The sequence below is a fragment of the Sinocyclocheilus rhinocerous genome, unplaced genomic scaffold, assembly GCF_001515625.1.
Source record: "Sinocyclocheilus rhinocerous isolate Xijiao unplaced genomic scaffold, SAMN03320098_v1.1 scaffold2749, whole genome shotgun sequence".
Taxonomy (NCBI): Eukaryota; Metazoa; Chordata; class Actinopteri; order Cypriniformes; family Cyprinidae; genus Sinocyclocheilus; species Sinocyclocheilus rhinocerous.
The window spans coordinates 73,967-88,409 of NW_015626398.1; the positions used below are offsets into that span (position 1 = coordinate 73,967).

At 37.4% G+C, this 14,443-nt stretch overlaps 1 protein-coding gene and 1 long non-coding RNA gene across 3 annotated transcripts in view; one reads left to right on the forward strand and one right to left on the reverse strand.

Moving 5' to 3' along the window:
- The window catches only part of LOC107714596 (uncharacterized), a 6,567-nt gene extending 4,992 nt beyond the window's left edge, over window positions 1–1,575 (forward strand). For both annotated transcript variants that reach the window (XM_016520479.1, XM_016520487.1), the window contains exons 7-8: window positions 310–469; window positions 939–1,575. In XM_016520479.1, the coding sequence (XP_016375965.1) occupies window positions 310–469; window positions 939–1,069 (291 nt within the window). In that variant the 3' untranslated portion in view covers window positions 1,070–1,575. The remainder of the gene's footprint in view (window positions 1–309; window positions 470–938) is intronic.
- A 496-nt stretch (window positions 1,576–2,071) lies between these two features.
- Window positions 2,072–14,443, reverse strand: part of LOC107714607 (uncharacterized) — a 13,037-nt gene continuing 665 nt past the window's right edge. The window contains exons 2-3 of the long non-coding RNA XR_001636994.1: window positions 3,326–3,332; window positions 2,072–2,166 (exon numbers count right to left, since the gene is read on the reverse strand). This is a non-coding gene — a long non-coding RNA (uncharacterized LOC107714607). The remainder of the gene's footprint in view (window positions 2,167–3,325; window positions 3,333–14,443) is intronic.

Consider the following 14,443-nt stretch of genomic DNA (forward strand, 5'->3'; position numbering starts at 1 on the left):
ATTCAACCGAATTCATTACATAGCCTACCTTTCTATCAAAGTTATATAACATTATCAAGCTGAATTTGTTCTGACACAGTTTAACTCTGAGTTCTTGTCATATTTTATTACCATTTTCGAAACTATAGCGAATATAACCATGATAATGTGAGAAATGTTGAAGGTGTCTGAATAAATGTTGGTTTGACTGTAAGTGATTTATTTACATTTTTATTAAATGTTTTATTAATTATATGGAACTCTTAGTCTTTTAAAGCAAAGGTGTGTTTGTCCAGCATAATTCTGCTGTTTTTGTTTGTTTATATTCAGGCCAACCAGCGGAAGAAGTGTAACGGTCGTAAAAGGAGAGGGAAGAGAGGAATTAACTCTACACAAGAGGGCGCTGGCAGCCCACGGTGGGTGGGCATTGGCTTTAATCCCATTCCCAAAGCCACCCCACATCACCTCTCCCAGAGCCTAGCGTTCAAAGGTGAGCATATATATGTTTTGGGATAAAGCTACAGTTTTCCTAACTGACCCATATTAAATGAAAGAATTTCTCAGTTCTGTAATTGGAGTAATAGAGTACTACCAACTTAAAGGGATAGTTTATACAAAAATGATGGACTGTCCCTCATGTCATTCCAAACCTGTACAACTTTCTTTCTTCTGTGGAACACAAAAGAAGATATTTTAAAAAGTGGTTACCAAACAGTTTTGGTCCCACTGACTATTTTTGTCCATATTGGACAATGGAAGTCAATGGGACCCGCAACAGTTTGATTACCAACATTCTTCAAAATATCTTCTTTTGTGTTCAGCAGAATGTCATACAGGTTTGGAACGACATGAGCGTGAGTTTAATGTTTCATATATAATATGATATAGCATATTATATTTCTGTGTGTCTATTTCTTCCTTTCCTTTTCTTTCTGTCTCTCCCACTCATCTGTCCACAGATAGTGGGTGGGGATCATTGGATCAAAAACTGCCAAGCCTAACCACACCACACCCAAACCCAAAGAGCAGCAGTGTCAGTCCAGCCTTGAGCCTGAGTTTAGAATCAGTAAAGTGCTGGAGAGGCCACTGAAACAGACCTAAACAGATCTCATACTTATGCCACATTAAGAAGACAAAGGTTTTTAACTTTAAATGAAAAGTCTGTTCCATAAGTAGTTAGTCGTGTCCAATGATTGTCTTGAAAGTCAATTCCTATTTTAAACATAGACTAGTTTCAACAAATAATTAAAATGTAACCTACATGGTTTGTTTTTCACTGCCTGAACAGTTCATTTATTCACGAATGTGCATTATGATGATAAACAGCAGGTGGCAGAGCAGATCAGAGTGATTCAAATCCTAACTGAACTGAACTTGCAAAGTGACTACATCAAATATAGTGTGTGTTCGGTTGATATATGCTATATGAATAGAACTGCAGTTGACAATTATCAACAAACATGCACAATTGTTAAAATGTATTTTTATGTTTTAAAAAGAAATCAATACTTATGTACAACCAGATAGTATTTAGTATGTAGTTAAAAATCATGTTTTTACCTGTGATCAGTTTTGATCACTGCTTTTTAGACTTTCAAAAAAATAGGGCTTTGCCAACACAGATAGTTTATAATGTATAAAAATAGAGATTTAAAGGTGCAATATGTAAGATTTTTTTATTAAAATATCCCAAAACCTCTAGAACAGTGTTATATATTTTGCTGACGTGTGTACTTACATTATCCCAAATGTTTCGAAGAATGTTTAAATCCAGAGAAATAAGCAATTTTAACTAATGACACGGACCGTGTCCATAGTGTCATTGTGTCACCTGCCAATGACGTAATTGTAACGAGGCGACAGGGACGAGAGACATGCGGATCCATTTGCAAAGCTTTATTCATTAGAATGGTCAGAAACAGGCGAGGGTCAGACAATGGCAACAGGTATATTGAGGGCAAGACACAAGAGTAATCCGATAAACAGGCGTAGGTCAATCAACGGTGAACATAATCCAAAGGGCTTGACAAGAGGGGTAATCCAATAAAATGAGCAATAGTCCAGGCGAGGTGCAAACACAGTCCGATCAAACGTATCTAGGATGATAAAACAGCGCTGCTTTACCCCACATACGAACGACCGGAAGGAGTGGAAGCAATCGACTGTGGCATAATAAAAGCTCCGCTGCTTTCGAGCCGTGTGTCACGCTCGTCTCTCATTAGCAATTGCTTCAGCGACCTCGTTTCGCTTCGATGGCTTTTCGCCCCACCCTGCTTCATTCTACGACGTTAATAAATGTTTAATACATTAGCTCATCCATGAACATGATTTCTGCCCGAGTCCCATCGAATTGCATCGGCTGTGGGGATGAAGACCACAACTCCCATGATTCCACACTCAGTCACTGCGTCATCAAACTACGACTTTGTTTCTTTGTTTGTTTTGAATACGCGCCCTCTAGCGGTGAAAACTTACATATTGTACCTTTAAAATACCTCTATAAAAATAGAAAACAGCAGTTTTAAAACAGTTTTAAACATAATTTAAAATACGGCATTTTAAATACTATTTGTGAACAGAAGGACATTTTTTAAATGTGTGTGTTTTATTTGCACCAACAAAAACTAAGGTTAAATCTAGATTAAATCAAGGTATTCCAATAATTCTGTTGCACCAAATTTTAAACTTTGTTTAAAAATAAGCAGACTTAAATTTAAACCATTATTCTGATCCTTTTAATATACATTTAATATAGATGAATTTTAATCCTGTTTCTCTTTTACGTTAAAGGGGTCATATGATGCTTTTTTAAAGATCATTATTTTGTGATCTCAGTTAGGAATTAACTTTTAACTTTCATGTGAGGAGGTTTAAATAATAATACAAATAATAAAAATAAAAAAACACCTACAATTAAAACTAAACACAGATGAAGATTTTAATCACAAAAAGAACTAAAACTAGATCAACCAGTCTTTTGTTATCACTAAACTTTGCTTCCCTTAATCCTTAAAGGGGTCATATGATGCTGCTAAAAAGAACATTATTTTGTGTATTTGGTGTAATGAAATGTGTTTATGCGGTTTAAAGTTAAAAATCCACTCTAGATATTCTATAAGTAACTTTGCAACTACATGTCAACTAACTCTCATTAGAGTTTAAGTAGACTGTTAGGGCCATCAAAATAAAGTGTCTACTACTCTAATGGCTGCTAGTTGACATGTAGTTGCAAAGTTACTTATAGTTAGTAAAATGTGGAATATCAAAATAAAGTTTTACAAAATAAAATGTTGTAATGCATTTGTTACTTGCAAAACAGGGCCAGGGCCATGCTAACAAGCCAAACCTTGACCCTTTGGTACAAGCACACACTCAGCTGCGGTTATGCACTAATAACATAATCGGTAGTATGATCACATTTAATTTTAATATTTAAGAATTACGGCAGAAAGTTTGTTATGAGTTGAAATTCTAAATAAACAACATCTAATACACACCATTTGCTCCTTTTTAAAAACTCTGTATTACATTAGTGTTGAAATACCTTTGTCGGAAAGTGAAAAACAACAGAAATAAATGTGAAAGTTCACAGCGAATCCATAGAATGCCAGTCAAAATCACTCAAACACACGTCTAAACTTGTAATAGGAATTTCAACACTAAATTGTTGTCACATGATCTTACTTCATTCATCACATGACCTCATCACTGTGTTTTATTCAGTTAGTGGCATCCAGTTGTCATCTTGCGTTTTAATTACATTTTGTATAAATGTCTTGACATTTTGCAGACCAATCAGATAATGAGTCAAGAAAAATAATGCGAAAATCATTTTTGGTAATTCAGTTCATTCATCACACTGGAAATTGGAAGGTCAAGTTGAACGCATTGCATTGTATACTGCAAAAATAGTAAGTGTTGTAGTACAATATGCTAGTCCAAATATAGTCTGTCTCCTAATTTAGTCAGGTGGTAAAGCATGACTGGAACAAACACAACTCACAAAGACAAATTGAGCCGTCGTTGAATAGAACTGCAGTAAAGTGTTACGCACACAACTGGCCTAGACACGTCATTGACTGCCAGTATTTGTTCAGAACAGACGCTCACAGCCATGGGACTGGCCACAAGATCCTGACCTTCAAACACACACTTAAAAGAGAAATGTGATAAAATGACAATACCAGACAGATTTGTGTGGTTGCTTGGAAGAGGACCTGACAACTGTGGTTATGTATAAAGCACACTGCCATACTACCCTTTTTACCCTATTTCTGAAGTACACTTTTTTTTTTCTGTATACACGTCATCGAGGTGACTATACTAGTGTAAATTTGCCATTTCCAATGTGATGAATACACCAGTGTCATGAACAATTGGGTTCATCTGTTGAATCGATTCTACTGAGAACCCCTGCAGGGAAGCTATGTATATATATATATATATATATATATATATGTGTAAATTATAATTTGCATAGAGTGTAGACTAAACCCAAAGTATACTCTATGGTACTGTATGTGTACAGTGCGCGGGATGAATTTCTTCATCAGCATAGTGCAAGTGTACCATATGCACGCTGTTGATATGCCAGCAGTATGCTAAACTAGTATGCGTACGTGCAAAGCCAGATTTTTCTAACCAGACATACTATGTCCGCCCAGCAAATAACTTCTGGAGAGAAATAGTGGAGACAACCAACAAGAATGAAACATTTTAGTATGCATGTGTTTGTGCACACTATTAAATGGAGTATACTTTGAAAAGCTACGTGTTTGGCTGTACACATTTCCTAAAGTTGTGTCCCAAACTTAGTTTTGTCCCAAATTACACACTATACAATATGTGACCCTGGAGCACAAAACCAGTCTTAAGTGTCAATTTTTCAAAATCGCTTAGAAATAAGCTTTCCATTGATGTATGGTTTGTTAGGACAGGACAATATTTGGCCGAGATACAATTATTTGAAAATCTGGAATCTGACGGTGCAAAAAAATCGAAATATTGAGAAAATCGCCTTTAAAGTTGTCCAAATGAAGTCCTTAGCAATGCATATTACTAATCAAAAATTAAGTTTTGATATATTTACGGTAGGAAATTTACAAAATATCTTCATGGAACATGATCTTTACTTAATATCCTAATGATTTTTGGCATAAAAGAAAAATCTATAATTTTGACCCATACAATGTATTTTTGGCTATTGCTACAAATATACCCTAGCGACTTAAGACTGGTTTTGTGCTCCAGGGTCACATATGACTTATTCTATGTACTGTGTACTCAACTGTCTAGTGTATGAATTATATAAGGTTATTTTGTCATCCTGTATACTAATTAAAGCTGTGACAGTTGAGTGTATATTGTGCACATCCTGACATTAAAAGTGCACTTTTATATTTTGGAATTTTCAGTGGAAACACACTAATCACACTATTCATACTTAAACTGCATAGAATAGTGCATAAGTATGCAAATTGAGATGCATCATTTAAAGGGATAGTTCACCCAAAAATTCTGTCATTTATTACTCACCCTCATGTCATTCCAAATCTGTAAGACCTCCGTTCATCTTCAGAACACAAATTAAGATATTTTAGATGAAATCTGAGAGCTTTCTGATCCTCCATAGACATCAAGGGTCCTACCACGATCAAGGCTCAGAAACGTAGCAAGGTTCACACCTTTTCATTGTTAATGTTTCACTGTGTGTCTTTAGTAAATCCATATAGTTGTTGTTTTTTTTTACAGCAAAAGATGTTTAGCGCTGGCGCGAGCTGTTAATAAATCTAGCACCAAGTGTTTGCATCAAAACTGAAGTTTAGCTTACTAGAGGTGTGTTAAGCTAGTACGCTCTTACAAAACCTAAACTAACTCAAAAAAATTATTCATGCCACAATTTAAAGCTTTGGTTATAAATTAAATTTTGTAATATATGACATAAAAAACATGAGTAGTCGTAATAGATTATAAAGTGGCTATATAGGATTTCTAATCAGGCACGGAATATAGCACCAATTAAAAGATCTTTCACCTAGTGCAATCATTTTGGAGTCCTAAGCAATGTCAGTTTGAATGGGTGGTCCAAATTTTGAAGGACACCAAAAGCAATTGCAACCTTTTTTGTTTTGTTTTCTTTGTTTGTTTGTTTTTGACACATTTATTTGATCTGACTCCCAAAGTTAAAGTCATTCTTACACAAAATTAAAAATGAGATAATTTTGAAATAATTATCATTGCATACTGCATACTGATTCACTTTAGTAGGCAATATTCAACTGTATTTCAGCAGCACACTGGTGTTCCATTACAAATTCAAGTGAGGTGAAGCTCCTTCATTAAGCACTTTAAAATGTGAGTGAGTGAGCGTGTGTGTGTGTGTGTGTATGATTATATGTGTTGACCTAATCACAGCAGGTTAGCTCTGACTTTGCGGAGGATAAAGGCGTCTTTTGATGGTCAGTGACTCAGGGAAAGTCTGAGAGCCTCCGCAGGCAAACAGATTTCATTCAGTTAAATTAGCGTAAGCACCAAGCCGTTTGAGCAAACAGATGATCTGATGGGTCAAGCAGGAACGTGAGTCATTAAAGTGAAATAAATAACCGCTTGTGGGATTGCGGATTGTAAAAGTGCCATAGCGGTGATGTGAATCAGTTTCTTGCATTTCTTGATCATTGCATGTTTTCTCCTAAGTAGTCATAATTATTAAGCAGGACCATTGCTAGGGGTTAATTGGGGACATTGTACTTGTCCCACCATGGTCCTCTATGATACAGACTACTCATTGGGCCTGGAGGGGGAAGGGGCCCACCCATAAAAATGTTGTCCCAGGCCCTGTGAATTGGGATAGTTTGATAAAGATATAAGGTCAACCTTCACAAGCAGACTTTCAGCATATCCTGTGTGTTTGTTTGCAGGTAGTTCTGGAACGCTCTGTGATAACATTTTTCCTCATGAAATCAACAGGCTGGACTCTGTAAGAGAAACCGGCAGAGTGGTTTTCCCCACTCCGCTCCTCCGCAAACAGCCAAGCCTATGTGAGAGCACGTTGCCTCACAAACCCCGACACTTTACCCGCTTTGAAAACACTGTTTACCTTATTTTCTGTGTGCTCAGCACTGCATAAGTGTTGCGGGGCGACTGAGACGAGAGACGTGCGGATCCATCTGCAAAGCTTTATTCTTAAACATATTCAAAACAGGCAAGGGTCGGACAATGGCAAACAGGTATTTAGAGGGCAAGACAGAAGAGTGATCCAATAAACAGGCGTAGGTTGATCAACGGCGAACATAATCCAAAGGATGAGGCAGGCGAGTAATCTACAGACAGATATTAATCCAGGCGAGGTGCGAACAGAATCCAAACAACAAGACGAGAGAGAAATCCAAGACAGGCAGGTTATCAGCCAGGAACAGACAATCGGGCAAAACTAGACATTACAAAACAGGACTAGAACTAGGAACAAGACTAAACTCAGACAGGATACTAGCTCTGTAAAGTGCTACCACTAGGAGAGTGATAAATGCAGACAATACTCGGCGATTAGAGAAGGATTTGAAAGAGGAAGTCCATGGCTTATGTAGGGTGTTTGATTGGTTGCAGCTGTGTGTGTAATCAGTGCAATGGATTATGGGAAATGTAGTCCGGCGTGACATGCAACAGTTTGTGTAGTGTGAGAGTCAAAGTAACTGGAAGGCAACATCTGGTGGCGAGCAGATGGAAAACCACGGACCAGATTCGTGATAATTCCTTGAGTCATACATCAACAGGAGGGGGAAAATGACTTTTCAAGAAAATACTTCATTTATCAAAACAATGCAATATAAACAGATTGAATCGTGTTCCCTTATAGTAATCAAATTGACCCCTGTACACTTGTTGACCCCTTACCCAATAAGAAGTCACCTCAGATTCAACAGCAGAATGATGAACTGAGTTTTTGGACACAGGCTTCTCATAGTAATCAACTTGTAATTAGCTTGTGAGATGGATAGCTAAGGACAAACCCATGAACCATTTACAGATCATTCTTTGGCAACAGAATGGCAAGACGTGACAAACTATCAAGTTGTAGTCTGATTGGTTGGCTTGTAATTTCTTCTCAATTTTTGTGAGTCTTTCAGAAAACACTGTTTTGTTTCTGCAACAATTAGCATTTGTTGAGGTTTGAGGTTGGGGGTTAAGACACAACTCTAGTTTGTGTACAAAGAGTTTTTTTTTATCTCTCATAACTTCTGGAGAAAAATAGCAAACTGAACAGTGCCTGTGTTCACGCATGCTATCAAATGGAGTGTACTTTAAAAAAGATAGTTTTTCCCAAAAATGAAAATGCTGTCATTAATTACTCACCTTCATGTCCTTCCAAACCCGTAAGACCTTCGTTCATCTTCAGTCACATGGACTATTTTAATTATGTCCTTACTACCTTTCTGGGCCTTGAACGTATCAGTTGCGTTGCTGTATATGCAGGGTCAGAAAGCTCTCAGATTTCATCAAAAATATCTTAATTGTTTTCTGAAGATGAGCAAAGGTCTTGTAACTACATGAGGGTGAGTAATTAATGGCAGAATTTTCAGAGGTGAATTATCCCTTTAAGCATTTGTGTCAAAACTGAAGTAAACTTTGGTCTTAACAGTGCATATATGAGTGATTTGACATGTAACATCATTAACGTCACTCCTATTGTTTGACCAATGTGGTTCAAATAATGAAGGTGTGAATTTGTTACTATGGTTTTGGGAAACAGTTGTGCCTAGTTGGTTAGTTTCTCCAACGATGAATCATACTATGATAGTTAGTACGGTCGGTGAGTTAGGCCTACATTGTTGCACAGGAAATGCACTCATGGACAAGAGAAGTACTTTATACTTTCAAACATAGTACCTGACAAAATTAGCATCGCATTATAAACAGAGTCTGATGCTTGTGCATGTTTTCTAGCCATCATGGCAGGAGAAATTCAGCAGGTGATGGAGTAGAGCAGGGGTGCCCAACCCTGTTCATGGAGATCTACCTTCCTGCAGAGTTCAGCTCCAACCCTGATCAAACACAACTGAACCAACTAATTAGGATCTGAAGGAGCACTTGATAATTACAGACAGGTGTGTTTGATCAGGGTTGGAACAGAACTCTGCAGGAAGGTACATCTCCAGGAACAGGGTTGGGCACCCCTGGAGTAGAGCGTAATAACCCGACACATGAGGTGTAGTCAAGAACACTTTTGCATTTTTAAAAGTTAATTCAGGTGTCAAACACTAGTTAGTCAAACGCTGTTTGCCAACTGTCTGGCTCTGTGCTACTAGCTAACATAATGTTAAAGGGGTCCTATTATGCTTTTTCACTTTTTCAACTTTAGTTAGTCTGTAATGTTGCTGTTTGAGCATAAAAAAGATATGCAAAGTTACAAAGTTTAAAGTCCACTTCAAAAGGAGATATTTTATTTAACAGAAATCACTTTTCAAAAACTACAACGAACGACTCGTTTGGACTACAATGCATATTTTCCGGGATTTGTGTTATCACAAATATCGACGAATGGGACGAGACCTGGTTGAGCTGCAATAGAGAAGGCAATGAGTGTTATCACTATGTCAGCGACATATAGCTTTCCCAAGGCAGACGAACTTAGAGTGGTTACAATCATCCGGGTTTAAATAGCGCTCAAATTGACTTGATTTTGACGCAATATTTACACTGAAGCTCGCAGCAGGCGGCTATGGTAAGGGGCATGACATTTCCAGACCAGGCGCCGAGTGCTGCCAATCACAACACACACTGGCCCAGCTAACCAATCACAACACACACTGACCCAGCTAACCAATCACAACCCACACTGGCCCAGCTAACCAATCACAACACACACTGACCCAGCTAACCAATCACAACACACACTGACCCAGCTAACCAATCACAACACACACTGACCCAGCTAACCAATCACAACACACACTGACCCAGCTACTGGGGAGAGAGGTGTTGTAATAATGTAAAATATGTGAAAAATAATGTGTTTTTCGAACAACCTAGTATGAGAGCCTGTTCTAGTACACCCCCAAAACAAAATCAAGACTTTGTAAAAGAGCATAATAGGACCCCTTTAATAATCATAGAGAAGCAGGGAATGGACCTCAGCTTGCCAAAAAGATGCACACTCATACTCATGAAGTGCTTTGCATTTTTGTCCACTTACAGCTCTTAGCACACCTGTTCTGCTGGCTAAAAGAATGGTGAGTTATTGCTGGGCATCAGCAGTGATGAAGGAGGTGATCTCAGAGGAGCTTTCATCACTGCTATTAGATCGAGAGAGCCATGCATGTGCTTCATGCATCTGTCAAGCTAACACAAAGCCACATTAAAACTCTTATGTATGATCATAAGAACTATTTATATAGAACTGAGATTATTGAAATATTAGGATATTTGATACTTTCACTAAATCACACCTTTGAAATTATATTTTCATAATCTATTTAGAGACTTAGACTTGAAAACAAATGTTTTGTTATCATTCCAAGGAACAGTATGAAATCATCCATCATGCTATGTTTGCACTGTTTTTTAATCTGTGAGTTTTTAATCTTTCGCCACAGAGACTACAACTCTGTTCCAAAACCAAGTGTGCTGTCTTGCTGTCAAATGCCTACACAGACAGCTGCCTTCTAAGGGGCCGTTCATAAAGGAGGATGATACTTCAATTCCACTAAAAGCTAAATGCAGGAATAGAACAGAATCCAGTTATCAAATGCATTTTAATATTTTTTTTACATCATTTAATTAGACAGACTTTAAAAATGTGACACAAAAGCTGCAAGACTTGAAAACTGCAAGACTTTCATTACATAGATTATTTTACCTACATTTTTAAAATAACAGTGAACATGTAGGCAAGAATGCTGTGCGCTAAATTAGCATCCTGACTGAAATAGAACTCATCAGAATGCTTGATCTTGAATGCAATGCAAGTTGCTTTGAAAAAAAAATCTGCTAAATGAATAAATGCAATAGCCTAGCTGATTTCAGTAGTTTGCCATTAGCATGGTAAGGTGTCAATCTGATAAGTAAAAAAGAAACAAAAGATACATTCCCGCGACAAGCAATATCTGTGTGATAATCCTTCAAAGGTTGAATTTCAAGACTGAATGTGTCACAGCGGCTCAGCGAAGGCTGTCCTGTTTTGAAGCTTTCTTCAAATGCAGCCTCGAAACGCGTCCTTTGTTTCCCGAGTCATGAAGGATACAACGAATGGATCCATAGATCTATAGATTTATTGCACATCATTGATGACAGGATGTTTTGAGAGAAAATGTCGGATTACATATTTAAATGTAAGTATTAAGTTTCAATTTACTCAAATGTCTAACAAAACACGTTTAAACACACACGCACACTTTAAAGTGGTTCAAATGTTGACTTAGATCTTACAAAGATGTGATTTCATAGATTTATATTTTTTATTATATTCATAAATGGACCAAAGTGGACAAGTTTACACAGGTTGTGAACCCTTTTTGGTTTTCAGACAGTTGAACATCAATTTCAGAAATGTCCGTTACAAATATCACTTCAACAAGATCAGTCCTCTGTAGGCTGGACTGTCCCATTTAACAGCACTCTGTTCAACTTTTGCAGACTCGGAGGTGTGGCGACTGGCCAGGTATCCTTCTAAGCCCCTGAATTGGGACAGCTAATTTTCTGTCCACAAAAGAAGCAGCAAATCAATCAGAAATCACAGCCAATCAGAAGAGCTTGTGGGTGGAGCTGTCTCTGCAAGTGCACTGATGTCTCACATGAGTACATAAAATTAATGATTTTTACATCATGCAAAATGCAAACTCAGTGACTGATAAAATATTTGTCATGAAATACTTTCTTCCCACAGATTTTACATTTTGAGCATTGTTGCTTCCTTTAAGTTATTGTTAAAGGGGCTGTATGTAATTTTTTGACTGTATTAAAGCATAAAAATATAATAATATAGCCTATTTGCAGATATTTAGGAAACATATTAAGTTCAAATACTTTTTTCTCCAAAAAACAATGCTACAGCCAGTTATTTTACTGTGTTGGAATGTCTGTTTTTGTTTTGGTCTGTGTGATTCCGCCCACTGCCAATTTACCCAATAGTATTTCGACACCCCAGGTTGCCAGGTTGCGTCTCCCCAACCTGGCAACCCGCGTGATCATGGAGTCTGAGGAGCAGGCAGGAGAAACAACTCTCTCCAGTATTTTGAATTTAGACTGCAGTGCCCATTTCAACCGCTAGTTGTTTTAAAGTCACACAAAAATGATATTCCATCTCAAACCATTTTGATATTGTACAAAACACACAAATACCTGAAATTCATGAGCTGGTTAGGACAAAATCTGATTAACATGAAAAAGATACCTTTAATTGCGTCACATCATGCTTGGATTGGACGCACAAAATCAGAGGGTAATACTGTCACTTTTAAGTTGACGATATACTTTCCTGTACTGAATAAATGCTAATCATATATTTATTTTTTTATTGACTATCTTGGATAAATTTGTCACTAAGCTCATCACAATGCATTCTGGCATTGCATTGTTCTTTATGAATCTACAATTTGGCTCAAATTAGGCAGTTGGAAACGTCATTTCTGGTGGGAGAGTGTCTTAAAATGCTGTCTCTGTAGCTCACTAGGTTTTGGGACAAAGCCTACAACTCTTATGATGCAGTATGTAGATGAATTGAACAGTGGTCCTTGCAGTTTTAAAGTGCAAGTGCAGTGTGTTTTCTAACGTGTGTGATGACGCAGGAAGCCATGCTCTCAGGAGATCTTCAGGACGTCCTCATGAGGAATGTGCATGACCTTTGACCTGTATAGAGGGTGTCAGCTGCAGATCGAGGGCTCTGTGAAGCGCAGCTGATTCCACACATCCTGACTATTGACACCAGCATGTGCAAGATGAAGACTTGCGTTGCCTCAGCTTAATAGATTGTCCATGTCTTTGGAAATTTTGAATAAGAACCTTTCAAAAGCTTTTCTAAGTGAGACTTTTTTTGAGGTGAAGTTTTATAAAGCATTACTTAATTGTGTAAATGGTTCTTTTACGAGTTTATAATGTGTCAGTGTTGCTATAATATCTTTTTCTGTAAACATATCCTCACACTCTGTTTTGCTTGTCCCGATGAGTCAGTCATTGAGGAACAAATTCCATTACAGTGCTGTGGAAAAAACAACCCTTCCATCATACACACTACACACACCCAACGTCCTGCTGACTCACTGCACCCTCTTATCCATCTTTGGCATTATATGATGTTTACAAGCTCCCTGGTCTGAACACAGGTCATTGGACCGACATAGACAAACATATAAAGCATTTAATGAGGTTTCTTTATTTAAAACTGTGGAACACTGGTTTTTAATTGATACATTACTGGATTTTGACATTTCTTAAGAAAGTGAGTGATGCATGCTATACAAAAGTAGCATATGTGGGTGACCTTCCATTAATGGATGTCTAAGGATTTTTTAAAAATTATATTATCTAATATAATATTTTATATTATATTATCTACAGTTGTTGTTTTTTAAATGGGTCATCGGATGCCCATTTTCCACAAGTTGATATGATTCTTTAGGGTCTTAATGAAAAGTCTATAACATATTTTGTTTACAAATTCTCAATGGTAGTGTAAAAAACACCCTTTTTACCTTGTCAAAATTAGCTCTGTTTTCAGCAAGCCGTTTTAGTCCATTTTGCTTTAAATGCTAATGAGCTCTGCTCACCCCGCCCCTCTCTTCCGTGGGTGACGAGCCATCTCATGGTACTGTTTACTTTAGCCGCAGAACTTGCTAACTAACACATTATTAGGAAAGGCGAGTTGCAAAGATTCATAAAAGGACCTTATACTCACTTTTTCACGAATGATTCGCGCGAACATAAACGCATTTAGGCAGATCGGGATCGGCGCATTCCCTTCAAAAACGAAAGAACATGTAAAGTCAATTTTGCATCCGATGACCCTTTTAATATACTCACAAGATTTGAAGTACACTATAAGTGCAAATTCAATGCAATTAAATACACTTCTGAGAGGTTCTCTTCAAAATAAAGGTTCTTCAATGTTATTGGGTTCAGTAAAGAATCATTTTTACTGCATAGGGTTCTTGAGGTGACTATGTGGATCTTTGGTTTCTCAAAGATTATTCGTTTGGCTTCTGGGCTTTTTTAAAGGGGCCATATGATGCTGCTAAAATGAACATTATTTTGTGTATTTGGTGTAATGAAATGTGTTTATGCGGTTTAAGGTTAAAAAAAAACATTATTTTCCACATACTGTACATTATTGTTTCTCCTCTATGCCCCGCCTTTCTGAAATTGTCGATTTTTACAAAGCTCATCGGTCTGAAAAAGCGAGGTGTGCTGTGATTGGCCAGCTATCCAGTGAGTTGTGATTGGCCGAATACCTCAAGCGTGTGACGGAAATGTTACG